The sequence below is a fragment of the Neltuma alba genome, unplaced genomic scaffold, assembly GCF_004799145.2.
Source record: "Neltuma alba isolate B1F8T4 unplaced genomic scaffold, ASM479914v2 tig00013076_pilon, whole genome shotgun sequence".
Classification (NCBI taxonomy): Eukaryota; Viridiplantae; Streptophyta; class Magnoliopsida; order Fabales; family Fabaceae; genus Neltuma; species Neltuma alba.
In genome coordinates, this window is record NW_021637409.1 from 193,702 (window position 1) to 207,238 (window position 13,537).

The 13,537-nt window shown below is 33.6% G+C and overlaps 2 protein-coding genes across 10 annotated transcripts; both read right to left on the reverse strand.

Moving 5' to 3' along the window:
- Positions 1-327: 327 nt before the first annotated feature.
- LOC114734097 (protein NUCLEAR FUSION DEFECTIVE 6, chloroplastic/mitochondrial-like) lies at positions 328-3,044 on the reverse strand. Of its 8 annotated transcripts, none has more exons than XR_003739136.1 (4): positions 2,875-3,044; positions 2,666-2,787; positions 1,401-1,471; positions 328-537 (listed from the first exon to the last, which is right to left on the reverse strand). XR_003739136.1 is itself a non-coding variant. In XM_028921607.1 (3 exons), exons 1-3 carry the CDS (start codon positions 3,024-3,026, stop codon positions 530-532), a joined length of 282 nt encoding a protein of 93 aa, XP_028777440.1. In that variant the 5' UTR covers positions 3,027-3,044; the 3' UTR covers positions 328-529. The 8 variants fall into 8 exon arrangements, 3 of the variants coding, with proteins under 3 accessions (XP_028777440.1, XP_028777442.1, XP_028777439.1); XR_003739134.1 differs by lacking the exon at positions 1,401-1,471 and adding an exon at positions 1,912-1,985; XR_003739135.1 differs by lacking the exon at positions 328-537 and adding an exon at positions 565-763.
- A 1,986-nt stretch (positions 3,045-5,030) lies between these two features.
- Positions 5,031-8,330, reverse strand: LOC114734121 (uncharacterized). 2 transcript variants are annotated; one of them, XM_028921656.1, is made up of 3 exons: positions 8,219-8,330; positions 6,141-6,299; positions 5,031-5,566 (listed from the first exon to the last, which is right to left on the reverse strand). In XM_028921656.1, exons 1-3 carry the CDS (start codon positions 8,228-8,230, stop codon positions 5,309-5,311), a joined length of 429 nt encoding a protein of 142 aa, XP_028777489.1. In that variant the 5' UTR covers positions 8,231-8,330; the 3' UTR covers positions 5,031-5,308. The 2 variants fall into 2 exon arrangements, with proteins under 2 accessions (XP_028777489.1, XP_028777490.1); XM_028921657.1 differs by lacking the exon at positions 8,219-8,330 and adding an exon at positions 6,753-7,516.
- Positions 8,331-13,537: the final 5,207 nt, after the last annotated feature.

Below are 13,537 nucleotides of genomic sequence, written 5' to 3' on the forward strand. Positions count from 1 at the left end.
TGCCCACTCTTCTGAGGTGAGTTACATGACGCTTACATATGGCGAAGTCATTGCAACACAGGCTCCCACTCATCATGCACGGTTGAAACTGCAACCGACCATCACAATGTATTTATTATTGTTGTTGTTATTATTGGTATTGTTGTTGTTGTTATTATTGCTATATTATTACAAGTAGTAACAAGCAGAATCAAACCCGTAATCTAGCACCAGCAAAGGCAGTGTGCCACAATGCCAAACTGGCTTTTACATCATTGACAACAAGTGAAATCTTCGCCACTCCACTAAAGGAGGTCATTTTTTGAAGAACAGGGAAGAATCGATCACTGTTATTTCCAAAAGTTTCAACTATGTTTGGAATGATAGAACAACCATGTTCAAATTTCGAGCATTATACTCAGCTTTCAATGCGTGTACAACAAAGTATTAAAAAATTCACATCCAACCAAGGAGAACAACAAAAATCTCCAAGCAGGTCTAGCAAAGCGGAGCATGCAAAGTACGCACGGGTCGCACCCACAAACAAGAATCATCCATCTACATTTCAAGAAGAAGATAACTTAGGAAAGGTGCAGCTCCATGTCATCCAAAATGATACAACGATTATCATTATTAATAATCTTAGTTAAGCATGACTGTGATTTTCTAAAACACAAATCGTTTAGAATCACATCATAAAACCACCAAGTCAAAGCAAAGCAAATTGAAAAGAAGGATATTTGTATTCTCCAATCCTAAGGCCACAGAGCAAACGTTCACGACCCTAAACAAAAAAACAGTCAGGTCAAAATGGAAGTAGCAAAGAAAGGCAAATCAGAATATTTGTATTCTCACACTAAGTTTGTAGCAGTACAATAGAATCTTATTCTGTAACAGCACCAACACACCGCAGAAGTTACCTTGCCATATGAAAAACAATATATAGGTGTTTAAGCAAAAATTTTGGTATGTGAGAAGCATTATAATAATAACATCAACTAAGATTTAACAAATTAATGCTTTTAACATTCTAATCAACCTACGCAGCCCAGATAACAGTAAAAGCAGAAGGATAAACGCCACAGAATTGATGCTCCTTAGGGATTCACTAAATGCCTGGCTCTACAAAATCAAGACACATTACAGAAAGACCTCAGTAATATCCTGCAAGGACTATGATCATTTATATTATAGCACCCTAATATAGTGTACCATTTATCACTCTTTTACACTGCAAGCATGTGCACTCCAACATATAAGAGCATTAAGTTATCCATTTTGAGAAAGAAACCAAATTATAATGCAGTAACTTATTGGTGGGGGTTTGGTGCCATTCAACAACTCCCAGTAATTGCTTTTCTTACATTACATAATGAAGCAAAAATTAAGTGAAATCCTATAACAAAATTTTAGTTGACCACCTTTTCAGGAGAGCATCTACATAAAACTTTGCGCGAACCCTTCGTCATTCATTATACATCATGATTGCAATCTGGGCGAATACAATAAATTAGTATGATCTTCGGATAATTACTTTGTTATTAAGCATTGATTTACCAAGGCTAAATCAGATGCAATAAATATTCCAGCATGGTCACCTAGCAGCTCTAGGATCCATATAAGCAGACAGAAAACTGTTTTAAGAAATTTCATTATTCCAAGGAAAAGCTCAGATGATTGCAAACGAAGTCAAAAACATCATCCATGGAACAAGTTTCACTTTATGGAAGGAACTGGTTGAGTCAATCTGTGGTAGTTCCTTATTGAGGGAATGGGATGAGATATTGGTCAATAATTTCAGATGAAGATTCGTTATCGTAAGGAAATGCTGAAGTAATATGTACAAGGAACACATCAAGAAATACCATTAAGATGCACCATTAGCCCATATCAATTTGTAAAATCCTAGATCAAGAAATCCACTCATCTCACCTAAACCACTGTAGCGTAGTTCTCAACCCAAGAGAGACATTCGTTGCTTGATCTTCATCTAGTCTCCTCTTGCCCTACAAAAAGGAAATAATATACATCCTTTTATTGTTGGAGCAAGAGAGAGACCCTAATGGAAAAGCAAAACTAAGTTTCCAAAGAAAAAAATTGCATACATACACGTAATTGTTGCATTTCTACTTAAACAACTCAAACAACCTACCCTGCTCCACCCAAAAGGAAAATAATTGTTTGGGCGAAAATAGATATTGTTTCAGTGAGGTCCTTCTCCCTCCTCCTACTTATTACTAGTATTATTACTCTTGTTATTAGAATCGGAAGACATTCCTCATTTTATTATACCTTAAAACTGCTTCATGTGTTTGTTGACTACGATACAAAAGAACAAAAGCTGCTATATTACAGAGGTAAGAAACGATTAAAAGTCTCAATGAGTCAATAGAATTGAGTGCTAAAGAGAGCAGATATTGCATACTTGTACACTCCAAATATAATTTAGCTTGTTTGAGACCAAAAGAAAACAAGTCCTTCCCGGATTAGATTTCCCCATGAATGAATATCATAACAACAACCACAAAACCCTTCCATCCAACCAGACATGTAAAAGAAATAAGGGGCGTTTGTTTAAGCTTTTCAGAAGCATTTTCTCATACTCTTACACCATCGCTCTCAAAAAGCTAATCCGGACCAGTAATAATCTTGAACACATAATTCCCTAAAGAGAAAGAAGGAATACCTTCAGGGGTCCAACCGTATGATCGGCGAGATACAGCGAGCATGGAAGTGAGCAATGCAGATGCTGTGGCAGTGTGATAAGGAAGCATCGATTCCACGCAGCAGCTCAGCTCCACAGGCGACCTTTCATGGAACAATGAGCATATATTGTTAACTCTCAATATTTTTTCCGGAGGAAGAGGTGGTTCCAGATTGGGATTGTTCGGTTACCTGAACATGCGATTAGAGAGTGGGTTCCGCTTTGGGATCCCAAATGGCGAACACGTTGGTCTTGCTCTGGCGCCAGTAGCTAAATTCATAGTCCGAATTGATCGGGCAGCGGCGGAGCGCGCGAGGGACCTGGCAGCGGCGAAGGACGACATCGTCACGCGGGGGTGGGGGGAGGAGGGCAGCGGCTCGGGGTTTTGGAGCAGGGCACCGAGGTTGGAGGGGTTTTGCAGTTTCACGAGAAGGTTTTACTTTTTTCGGTTTTTGTACTTTTGGGTTATTTTGCTTTTTATTTTGAGAAACCATTTTATATGTAATTTAATATTTGTGTATTTTTTTAATTAAATACTTTAATTTTACCCTACTAATGCCGTTAGTTTTTATAATTTTGTTTTCTTAGTACTGTTAGCTCCTATATAAAAACTAATTATACTAACAAAACAAAATTATAATATTTAATTAAGAGAAAAAGTATATAGATACTAAATTAAAAATTGAGAAAAACTAAGTGTAACTACAAAATGGTTTTCCTTTTTTTTTTGGGGGTTGGAGAATTCTTATTTACTCTTCTAACTCTGACCGGGATTTTTTGTTATTTACTAAAAAACATTTTTAAAACTAAAAAGCATATTAGTTTGGGATAAGTTTATTTTTTTAAACCTCATTAATTATATTCAAGTTCTTAAATCATTTAAAATAAGCAACAAATAGGATGAAATGAAGGGAAAAGAAGGGGGGGAAATAAGGTAATTATACACTTATCATACATGTTTTCAATTAAGGTAGAACATGTATATTTTTATAATAGATTATTAAGTTAATTCAAATTTTTGGTTCTTAAAGTTTACTCCCATTTTGGGTTTAATCCTCAGGTTACAAACTATATGTTTTAGTCTCTTAAATTCTTTTTATTTAAAATATTAGTTTTTATAATTCAATAAAAACTTAAATCATGTTTTTTTTAAGAATCAAAACCTATGATTTAAAATTTAAATTATTAAAACCAAAATGAGGCAGGGATTAAAAATTATATTAACTCTAGATGATTTATCTCTAACTAATTTTCGTATTAATCCTCTTTTCCAAATAACAAATCCACTTATATTTTTATAATGAACGAGTACTTTATGGTTTATAGGACTCGTTTGTTTAATTTTTTTTCGATGACAAATCACTTATTTTCTTTTAAAATTTATTTTGAAAAATTGTCATGTTTATTTAGTAATAAAAATAATAGGAATCTGAAATAATATTACCAAAAATAAAAAAAATACAAGAAATTGAGATTAGAAGAATAGGAATAAAAAAAAACAGAGAGGAATAATTTGCATTCACTTTAAGTTTATGATCATTTGGTACATTCGCTTCGAGGAATAAATTTACATAATGACCAAATATATAAACTTGGAGATTAAAACTTGATCTCATGATTAAATAGCTTGAGTCACAGTGCCTCTTGGTAATGGGTCTGTTTGGATTAGCGAATGAAAAAGTAGCTTATTGTTAATTTGACTTTTAAAAAGTGAAGTTGAGTAAAAGTTAAATTGGATAAGTTGAATTTTGTTTGGATTGAAATTTAAAAAAATTAGTTTGTAAAAGTGAGATTAGTAAAAAGTTGTTTGGATTATGATTAAGTAAAAGTAAGTTTGGTTGTAAAATTATCAAAATGAGTATGGGTTTTAATTAATAATGAAATATGATTTAAAAAATAATTTTACATAATACAATGAAATTAAAATAATTAGAAATACCGTAAATTTTTAAATAATACCATTATATTTAATGAATAAAATATATTTAAATTAGAAATACTGTAACAATTTTAAATGTCAAAAAGCAAATTGAGTCTAACAAAGTCCAGTTTAACAGCAGATTTGAGGTCTCATTTCATTGAGACTTAAACTCGTTATAAATAATTAGGTTAAAGTGTATCTACTAGCTCGAGAAAAGTGCATTCAACATTTTAAAGTATTTTGTGGTATATCCAATACCATGAAATATTTTTTTTAAATTTGTTTAGTACTTTGAAATATTTTTTAGTACATCTAAAAATATTTTTTAGTGCATCTAGTACCAAGACAAAAAAAAAAAACTTTGGAGTGCACCACAAAATACTTAGCACCTAAGAAAATACTTCAATACTTGAAGGTGCTGAATGCTAAATAATTCCCAGCTATTAATCTTTATTCTTCTGAAGTACTTGACATCATATATCTGAATTAAGAAAGAAATTTCACATCCCTTCTATTATATGCTCGTAATATGAAACGGAACAAAGTTACAATAACGGTCTTGGCAAAAGTTAAAATGGTGAATTCAAGAAAAATTGACTGAAACCCATTTTTGAATTCTGACTACAACAACAGAATTGAGAATCTTCACTGAAGTGGCACAGCATGAGATATGTGTTTTGCCCCATCATCATCAATAATAATGCTTAGTTCCTTGAACTCCTTTTAGTTCTGCTGCTCTTGAGCAGCAATGCATCAAGTAGTATGGGTATACAAACATTGCCTGGAGACGTTTCCACTTGTTCATGTACTTTAGAATCATCTTTTGCCAACGCATTGTTCTTCTCACTTTCTTCAAAACTTAACGAGTTTGGGATGTACAAGCGTCCTCTTCTTTCACCAGCTCTAATGCCTATTAGCCTCCCGAGGGATACACTATTGTCTTGGAAGAAAGATGCAGATGACTGGTTGTAACAAGAACGTGATTAAAAGTGTGAGAACAAGAAGATTACAAGCTCCTGACTTTTCTTGCTGGTACATGTAAAAGAAGTAATTATTTCACATGATTTTTGGTGGGACTTGCTGATGCTTTTACAGTGGGAAGTTCATTTTTCCAAAATTGGAAGCCTGCATTAACTCTATGACATAAAGTTTAAAACCACTGTTATGGCAGGCAATTATGAGGACAAGTGGATCCTCTTCTTTGGGAAAACAGGGAAGTGATTATTACCCACTTGGCCGTTGTACATGATTCCTTTCCATAAATGTCTAAGATAATTGTACAGCCTATAAACTACGTAGTTAGATACAGACTTAATTAGACGCAGTAAAAATACAAGCAGACCAGCTCAATTATGTCAACTGCAGAACCACTTTCTTGATTATCAGGTTAATCTACCCAGGTGAAATAAATCTACGAACTTTTAGTGGAGTTAATTGGTTCATCTGTGGAAAGTACAAACTTGATGAGAAGTAAAATTCCTAAAGTAGATGGGGGGAAGAGTAAGAAAAAAAATGAAGAAGGCGAGTTCAGATTACCTCTGTATCGAGGTTGGAGGATGAGAATGAGGAGAAGCTGGAAGATGGTACATGCAATGAGTAAGACTCCACTGGAGCAACTGGGCGTGATTCTGCAACTCTAAGCCTCGTGTACAGAAAGCTGAGCCCAAGTGGCCATCCGAGATGCATCTCACCATTCTGAGAAGAGACACACATTAAAATTGCTTCATACTATAACCATATTTCAAATGATTTTCTACGGAGAAGGTTACCTAAAAGTTATGACTAACAATCAGCGTCAATGTTTGAATTTATATTAAATCATTAGCAGGTCAGTCAGAAAAGTTTCCTAGTGAAGTTGGAAATCCATTATAAACAAAATTGTACTACTATTTCATCTGTTGTTATCAGCATTGCAAATGAAGACAGTTCAAACTTAAGCAACTACAAGAAGATAAGTTTTTTCTTCCCCATATATTAGCAAGGAAGCAGCATGAGCAGCTGAATCTTCTAGTTACCAAAGAGATATACGTGCCTTGAGTTGATCTAAGCAGGTCTACCACAGAACGTCACTGAATAGGAGAAATTGCTATAATGTTTATAATGAACAGAAAGAAACCAGAACAAAAGAAAGGTGATCCAATAAGTTACCATTAAATAGTGTAAATGCAAAGATTATTACAAAATGGCAGAGGTTTGGCCAGGGGTTAAGCAATTTCACAAAATCCACCTATGGAAATCCAGTTGGTAAGATTCAGTTGTTACGGGCAGTTTGTTCTGACTGACCGTGTTTTAAATTCCAGTTTCGATGCAGCAAAGTTCTTACGCAGATGATTCTTCCAGGTTTTAGAAAACCTTCAAAACAACCCTACCGCTAGTAGTACAGCTTCCAAGAAACTTTCAAAACAATCCCATAAATTTCTTCCTCTGTACATCGATCCTACTCCGGTATGCTAAAAGCATGTTCATGGTATAACCTAGTTAGAAAGAACTGTCGGCAAATATATCTTCTCATCAGTCTGCAGTAGACGGTTCTTAAAATGAAAATGAATCATTAGTGGTTAGTATGGGCTATTTGTTCAGATATTTTTCAGATCTATTCCACACCCATGCCTTACAACTTATAACTCTTCTCTATTTTACTTCTGAGTCTTTAGCTTTGGCCCACATCATGTGCCCCTGCCAGATTGCCGCAACCAGTAGAGTTATCACTTATCATTAATAGAAATAAATACTCCTAAACCATCCAGTTTACATGTTATTCTGAGAATGAAAATAATTTATCTGATGCTCATCAGACTATAACCATTAATTAGCAAGATTCTTAAGTAATAGTCTTGCAAATAGGGGACCAGGCTTTACCCCCTCATTTTCAGGACCCCATTCTAATTGATGTCATATTAACATAATTAGGATAACTCCATGAGTTCGGGTACTAAGTTCTGACAAGAACCTGGGATGGGTTTTAATGAAATGTAAATTCAAAGGACTACTGATTTGCCGACTATACTGTCATCATCTTCCTGGTTTGAAGCAGCAATCGGTCAGTCCTCCATATCAGTCCACCAAGAAAAATACAAATTTTACCTACATTGATTGACATGGTCTCCTTCCACGTTCACTAGCCCCCCAACTCAAATAACTAAGACATCCAGATGCATAATGTTCGAGGATTACTTTCAACAAACAATTGCCAAGGTTCACAATTCCCAACACAAAAATAACTACCTCCAGCAAAGATTCATTTCTATTCCGCTGAAATGACATGCAAGAATACCCATAAGCAAACAAGAAAAATCTTTCTGAGTCTTTAAGAAGCTAAACGGTAAACAACAAGACTCAAGAAGTAATAACAACGCACAATGAGCTAAACCAGAGGAAGAAAGCTTCAGTTTCCAATTTACACACTCCAATCCAATTACTTGACATCTGTGGCTGAATTAACATTAACAGACCAAGAAAATTACGATCTTTCAGCGAGACAACAGTGAAATATCAAACCCCAGAAGAGAGAATGCTGAATAGCAGAAGAAGATAGAAAGAAAGAAGGCATGCTGAGAATATCTTCTTTCTTACTATTTGTGCAGAATTGCAGCAGTGAAGGGAAGAATTATTACCTCTCTAACCATGGCTTCTCTGCCCTGCTCCGAGAAGTTGAGTTTAATGATGATCACAGAGAACACAGAGAGCGAAGAGAAATTTGTTTTGGAGAAATCAATGGCCCGAGTATTTACGTGTCCCCTAACTAGTATTCTTCCTTCCTTAAACATTAGACATTTAAGAGTTTGGGTCCCACCTGAATGTTCAGCCTTGAATATCAATCACTGAATCACCTAAACTAACGCATTTCTATAAATCCAAAAAATTCATTTTTACAATAAATACAGGAATGACTTTACCCTTAATTTAGCCCCATATTTTAAAATTCTCCTTGGGGTGGTGACACTTGAACAGCCGTTTGTGAAAACTGAAAAGGAACCGTTTCTGATCATCCTCATCCTTCAAGTGACTTATTCATTATATCCATTATATTCTAGCTTTTCCAGCATGGGGTCGACGTATAAATCAAAACGGTTGAGATTTAAGAACATTAATGGCCTGTTTGGTTGGTAGTAAAAGGAGTGACGAGACATTTACAGGTTACAAGCAATTTTTGTCGCTGCTGATTGGTAAACAAGAACTTACATCGCAAGTGATGGTGATCAGTGTAGATCACCTTGCTTTGAGGGGTAACATACTAGCTAATGCAATTTTAATTTTTTTTCCCACTTGGGGAACTAGTGATGCAATTTTTTTATTTAATAATTTTGATTATTGCACTAAACTGAAACAAACTTACTACCTAAGTACTGTTTGGTACGCGCTTTGGCCTTGTTGTTTGATTGTGTTAATTGGAATGTTTTGATCTTGTGGTTACGAGTTTTTTTCTTAAACAATTGAAGCAGGGGAAAGAACTATTTACTTTATATTTTGATATAATTAACCACTTATTACTTTTCTTTACTTTTCCCCGCGACATGATTTTCTTTTCTTTGCCCAGAATCAGTAATTTGTTTGCCGTTACCTTAATTATCAAGAGTTTGAAACCTACGGCTTTCTTTCTCTCCCGGACTAATGTCTAATCATCATTATAAAGGCCAAAATTCTCATGTTAATTAATTTTTCCCCTCAAGATTATTGACACTACAGTACAGTGATACGAAATGTTATTTTTTTTTTTTTGGTTTTTATGATATAAGGAGGCAAATGGCATGTGGAATAGTTAATTGTCATGTGACAAGTACTTAGTTATTTTTATATACCAGTTTTTTTTTTAATGTAATAACAAATCATGTAGTCGTTATCTAGTCGAACGAAAAGTCATGAACAAACCCACAAACTGGTGTGAGAATTTGATAATTTCCCTTGTCATTTGGTTGGGATTGAATAATTGATCGTGATAATCTAGATACAATCCGTCAGTATTTTAAAAAGATTAGCGTTGACAGCACATGAGGAGAAGTATAATTAATGGATGTAGCCTTATTGTGAAGCAAGACCCCATAGCAAATGAGACAAGTTCATTTTTCTCCTGTAATAAGAATTTCTCACAAGAAAGAAGTTTAGGTAAGTGGGCCCGAGACCTAATAGTATTAAGACATGTCTCCAAATTTAATGAGCTTTTACATATATATTTATAAATCGTTTATCAACAATATTTTTTTTATTGACACTGAGACTTAACTTCACAATTTCAGGGGTTATGAGATAACTTCTTACTAACTGAACTAATCTTTTTGTTGGCTCTAGTAATAAGATTTTAAGTACAAGCGAAAATTTGTATGATTGTGGGTATAGAAATGGGAGCTGAATTTAAGAAAGCAAATAAAATACTACATTACTACTTCTGGACTCTGATTCTTAATATAAAATTGTATTTGATTTTTATTTTGGTTTTAAATACAAAACCTCAATTTATGTTGTCTCTCTCGTATTTATCTATTTTGTCAAAATAATTCTTATAATAATAGTAGTTCTAGCTAATTACTTAACTGGCAAAGATAATTAAAAAAACAAATACCTATTTATTATAAATAATTAATTTAACTAATTTTTTTAATATAATAAAATTAGTTAATTAGAGGCCCTAAAAAGGCGGAGAGGAAAAGAGAGTGTGTGCGCCGTGCGGGTCGTGATAAGGAGGAAGAGGCCAAAAAACGAATGTGTCGGTTATTCATAGTTGGCGGCATGAGCCAACATGGGCTAACGTACTCCTACTGCATATTTGACCGCCTGGGGGTCAGAAGAGTCCGCCACGTCAGCAACAGCTCATAGGTCCGGTGGGGGGTGGCGGTCCCACGTCAGCCAAGGCAGCGGGAAAGACGTCCACGTCTGTCACAGTTACGAGCCAATCATATCACCCCACCTGGATTTCACTTGACCTTCTTCCTCCCTGGGTCTCTGCTTGGGGTTGTCCCCGTGAGTTACGCCTAGTATCCATGAGTTACGTGTGGCAATTGGCATTCATCCTCGGGGGAAGGGGCCCCACGTAGCAATGTGTGAGGTTTTTGAGGATTGGTTTGGTGGTGCCGAGGATTCATTTCGCTTTGCGGAGGTTTCCAGTTTCCCGTGTCATTGTGTTGAGGCCGGAAACATAGTTGCAATGAAAGGCACCTTACCATAAATCACCCCTTTCAAGACATCGTGGCATGTTAATTTCTGTGAATTTTTGTTTCCAGGGAAATCAAATACCAATGCACACTCCTCGTTTTCTATCACAATATAATAAGAGAAGGCAAAATCCCAATCAATCATGTGCTGCAAAATTATAGGATAAAGATCTCAACATGTGAGTAACCTAAAACTATGACTGCTACTAAGATTATCCTTTACTAGCCTATCTGCTATTATATTGGCTTTTTTGGGTGCAAGCTGTAATTTTAAAAGGCTGTTCTTACTACCGTATCAAATTTAACTAGCATCATCATCTAAACATAGTCGTGATACAGACGGTATTATTTTTTAATATCTTTGATTGTCTTTCACCTATTATAGAAAGGTTGAGAATGCTAATAAGAACTCATAACTTACATGACACCCCACAGTTCCTCTTATTTAAGAGGTTGTGGGTTCTGTACCCTGTATATGTTGTCAACTAAATGTGGGTGTGTGATGCTTTCCTTAATAAATTGTTTAAATTAAAAAAAAAAGATGGAGAATGACCATGGGCTAATAAAAAAATTCTTTTGTTGAGTTATTAATGTCTCGAATAGGATTGTCTGTAATAAAATGATACCTATACGTTAGTAAAAAAAAATATTTTTGTTGAGTGAAAGTTCACACTAAAAAGTATATTACTTCCGGTTTTAATTATAAAACCTCATTGTAGTATACAAACAAGGTATTAAAATTAGGTCAGGAGGTAATAAGTTTCAGTTGTGGGATCATTCGCTGAGCGAGGGAGGTTCATAATGGCTTCATGCCATTTGTTTCCTTGGATCTCTAAACATGGTCTCCTTTCAAGGAATTAATGAATTTAATTAAGCAACATTTTTGTCACCTAACAAAAATTAAGCAACATTTTGCCTTGCCATCCACAATAATAGAGTAGTAAATACTAAATACTATAAGTTGGTAGTGGAAAATACCCGTACTCTATTATTTAAATATTAATATGTATAAATATCTTAATGAAAATGAACAGTTGTAACTTATTATTAATTCATGTAAGGTTTATTTAACGTGTATTTTAATTTAATAAAGAAAATACTTAATTTTGAAATAAAAGAAAATATTGTGTTCTAAACCATGCCTTTTTTTTAACCAGTGTTCTAAAACCATGCTTGCACAGACCGAATAACAAGCGTATTATTTCCTAGTTTTGTTTTTGGTCCTTAAAAAGATCAACAGAGCCCAACATAACTGTCCTCTAAAGCCCCATCTAAAAAGCCTATAAATGAAACCCATTTCATCGGCCCAAAAAACCCATTCGGCCCAAAAAAAACTAATCCGACATGATGATATTGGACGTATTATATTTTTGGCATTTACTAATAAATTTCTCATCATGTTAATTTACCTTGAAAGGAAATTAAAATAGTCGATCTTCAATTAAGGGAAAAAAAAAAGTTCTCCTTCATATCATACGTCAATAAAAAGAATATAAAAGAAAAGAGAAGAGTTGAGTTCAGCATATTCGGCTATTTAGTCAATGAAACCAGAACCCCACAAAAACAGAAGACAATAAAATAAACCCAGACATTGCTTATAATTTCCTGCCATTATAAATACACGTATAAGTCATTTAGTCACACTTGCTACAGTAACAAACAGATTCAACTATTTAAACAAATCAGAATCGGCCAGTCAAATAAATTATTGTAATCATTCTTGATATAAAACTCATTTAACTAATTTATTAGATTAAATAAGTTAGATAAGTTAGTTAATTATAAAAAATATAATATATTTTTTTAAAACATCATAATTATCTTTCTTAATATTAACCCTATATTTCTTACTTAATTATGGTTGAGGGAGTATTAATAGGAATAATTTTAAAAAAATGATAAATATAAGAAATATATCTTACATTTAAAACTAAGATTAACTCAATAATTATGTCTTATATTAAAGACAGAAGGATTGTCAACTGATTGATTTTGATATTTTTTATTTAATTACATATCATTTGAAGTTTCTTAAACATTTATAATTTAATCTAGGAATAAGCACCATTCGGTTTTTAAGTCCCACTTCCTCCTTTCCGTAGATAATGACTGCTATTTATACATTTTATATATAGAAGTTAGTGGATAGAGACTATAAACACACAAAAATATAAACATCACAAATATTAAAATTAGAGTTTTAATTGAACCAAAAATTGGGAGAGTTACATTCAAGACACCAAGTTTCAATTGAGTTAAAACTTAAAACTATAAAAATAAAAAACCAATTTTTCTTTTTTCTGGCGGCAAAAAAATCATTTTTCTCTTTATATGAGGCGTATAAGGAACATGTATATTTGGTGGGGTTCAATTATATGTGTATATATTGATGATGAGTAATAGTTTTCTTGTCCTATTTATAAAGAGAATGCTTTCCTTGATCCTATATATAAGTTACTTAATTTGATTTTTAGCATGAACATATTATTTTGTTAATTATTTATTATGTTGCGGATATTTTTTTTTAAAAGATACATATACTAAATAAGAGTAAAGTTTGAAAGTTGCTACTTTAAGAGAGAGTTAGTGCAATTTAATTTTTTTTTAATTTATATGAAACATACTGAAAATACTCTAGAAATAGGATCAGCGAAGTAATATTTATAATACTCCCTCCGTTCCTTATTATAAGAGACATTTGATGCTTATGGCATGTTTCTATATATAAGAGACACTTACAAGTTGTCTCTACTTTTTTGTGTTGATTTACTATTTTACCCATATTTA